This window comes from Gracilinanus agilis, chromosome 1, assembly GCF_016433145.1.
Source record: "Gracilinanus agilis isolate LMUSP501 chromosome 1, AgileGrace, whole genome shotgun sequence".
Taxonomy (NCBI): Eukaryota; Metazoa; Chordata; class Mammalia; order Didelphimorphia; family Didelphidae; genus Gracilinanus; species Gracilinanus agilis.
In genome coordinates, this window is record NC_058130.1 from 642,249,558 (window position 1) to 642,251,588 (window position 2,031).

A 2,031-nucleotide genomic window follows, 5' to 3' on the forward strand; every position below is an offset into this window, starting at 1 on the left:
GTGTACATATATACAGGTAAGAAAGGTTTCCAGTGGAAGGTGGTACTTGAGTACCTCCTGATGGAAGTGAGGGATTCTTTAAGCTATAGGTAAAGAGGGAACACATTCCAGGCATAGAAAATGGTGGGTCCAAAGCCCCTGGGGCTGAAGAGAGTACCTGATGAGGGGAAGGAAAGAGCCATGCCTCATACCCAATCATCCCACTACAATGGTGGGTGATTTCCATGCCTGGCAGATAATAATTGTTGAGTTAGGGCTTCTCAACTTGACTTGGTCCTTCAGGGTGTCACTGAGCTGTGATTTTTCAGCTGTGGGTCCTCTCTCCAATCACAACCATGATCCAACTATAATTTAATCACTAATTACTTAAAAATTGCTGGAGGCTCAGAGATTTTAAGTGACTTACACATGGTCTCGCATTTCTTAGTCAAGAACAGTGATTCAAGTTTCAGAATCTCTCATGCATGTACGGGGTCAGAGGAGTGATAAAGTGTAATTTTGGTACCACGGGTATATTTTAGCTCAAAGGCAACTCAGTGTATCTTTGAGTGAAGAAACTAATATAGTCCTGGAGAAGAGAATAGGAAAACAGCCAGACAACATTACTAAGATGTTGGCATTAAGGGTTGGGAGGTTTCTTCTTGGCACCTACATCTTTTTTAATCTTTTCAAGCTTTTTGGCCAAGTTCAGAATGTCATAGTTCTGAGCCAGATATATCACAAGCACATTGCTGAGTGTAAATCCAAGCAAAAACTGGAACATGGTGATGGCAACAAACTGTCAGAGATCTGAATGCAAGTCCTCTGAATCCAGGCCCAGCTTTCTCTCCACTGTGATAGACTTGTTCTTTGCCCATTAAGGGAGAATTTTTTTTTAAAGACACAAAGACATTGCCACAGTTAGGTGGCTCAGGAGATAGAGAGATAGGCCTGGAGAAGGAAGTGTCTGGGTTCAAATCTGGTCTTAGACACTTCCTACCTGTGTGACCCTGGACAAGTCAATTAACTCCAATTGCCCAGCCCTTATCATTATTTTATCTTGGAACCCATACTTAGTATCAATTCTAAGACAGAAAGTATGGATTAGGGAAAAAAAGATACAAAGACATTGAGGAATAGGAGTAATGAAATGAAACTAATGGAATGACAGGGGGATTATTTAGAAGCTAGAGACTTGCCCCTTCAAATCACAACAGGAAGTTCACAACTACATTCTGGTAGTTCCCAAATTCATCAGAAATGTGAAGTTCTTCATGAGCTCCTCTTTCTACTTCCCCAGTTTTCAGACCCTCTTTTTTTAATCTCTTTCACAAGACAACTGAATATACAAAACATATAAGATGATATATATGCATACCATCTTAGATATGGAGCTCTAACAGATCACAAACTTCAGTCTCCAGTTCAACCTCCTCATTTTATAAATGGAGAAACTGAGGCCCAAGCCATCATATGACTTGACCACAGTCACACACTAGTCAATGGTTCTAGGTCTTCAGACTCAGTTCCAGAGATTTTCCCCCCATTTGTCAAGCAAATCATGAGGGGGGATATACAACCCAAGGCTAAGTATCTTTATGGTCACCAGGGTTCCAATTTTGACTCCACTCTTGCCACCCTCATCCCTACATCTCTCAGCTCAAATATTTTCATCTGTAAAATGAGGAAGTTAAAGAGGAAAGAATCTATTATACAAAAATATTTATAGTAGCTCTTTTAGTGATAGCAAAAAATTGGAAACTAAGGGGGTGTCCCTCAATTGGAGAATGGCTGAAGAAGTTGTGGAATATTATTGTGCTATAAGAAATGACAAGCAGGACAATTTTAGAGAAACCTAGGAAGTCTTGTATGAACTGATGCAAAGTGAAGCAAGCAGAACCTAAAGAACATTGTACACAGTAATAGCAACATTATATGATGTTCAACTGTAAATAACCTAGCTGTACATATGGTGATCCAAGACAATTTCAAAGACTCATGATGAAAAATATCATCCACCTCCAGAGAGAGAACCTACAGAGTCTGAATGCA

The 2,031-nt window shown here is 39.9% G+C and overlaps 1 protein-coding gene across 1 annotated transcript; it reads right to left on the bottom strand.

The window, feature by feature from the left end:
- Window positions 1-619: 619 nt before the first annotated feature.
- On the bottom strand, window positions 620-763 carry LOC123255144 (short transmembrane mitochondrial protein 1-like). Its single transcript, XM_044683997.1, has one exon. The coding sequence runs from the start codon at window positions 761-763 to the stop codon at window positions 620-622; it is 144 nt and encodes a 47-aa protein (XP_044539932.1).
- Window positions 764-2,031: the final 1,268 nt, after the last annotated feature.

Coding starts and splice junctions, on each gene's coding strand:
- LOC123255144 (XM_044683997.1), bottom strand. CDS start 763: ATGTTCCAGTTTTTGCTTGGATTTACACTCAGCAATGTGCTTGTGATA.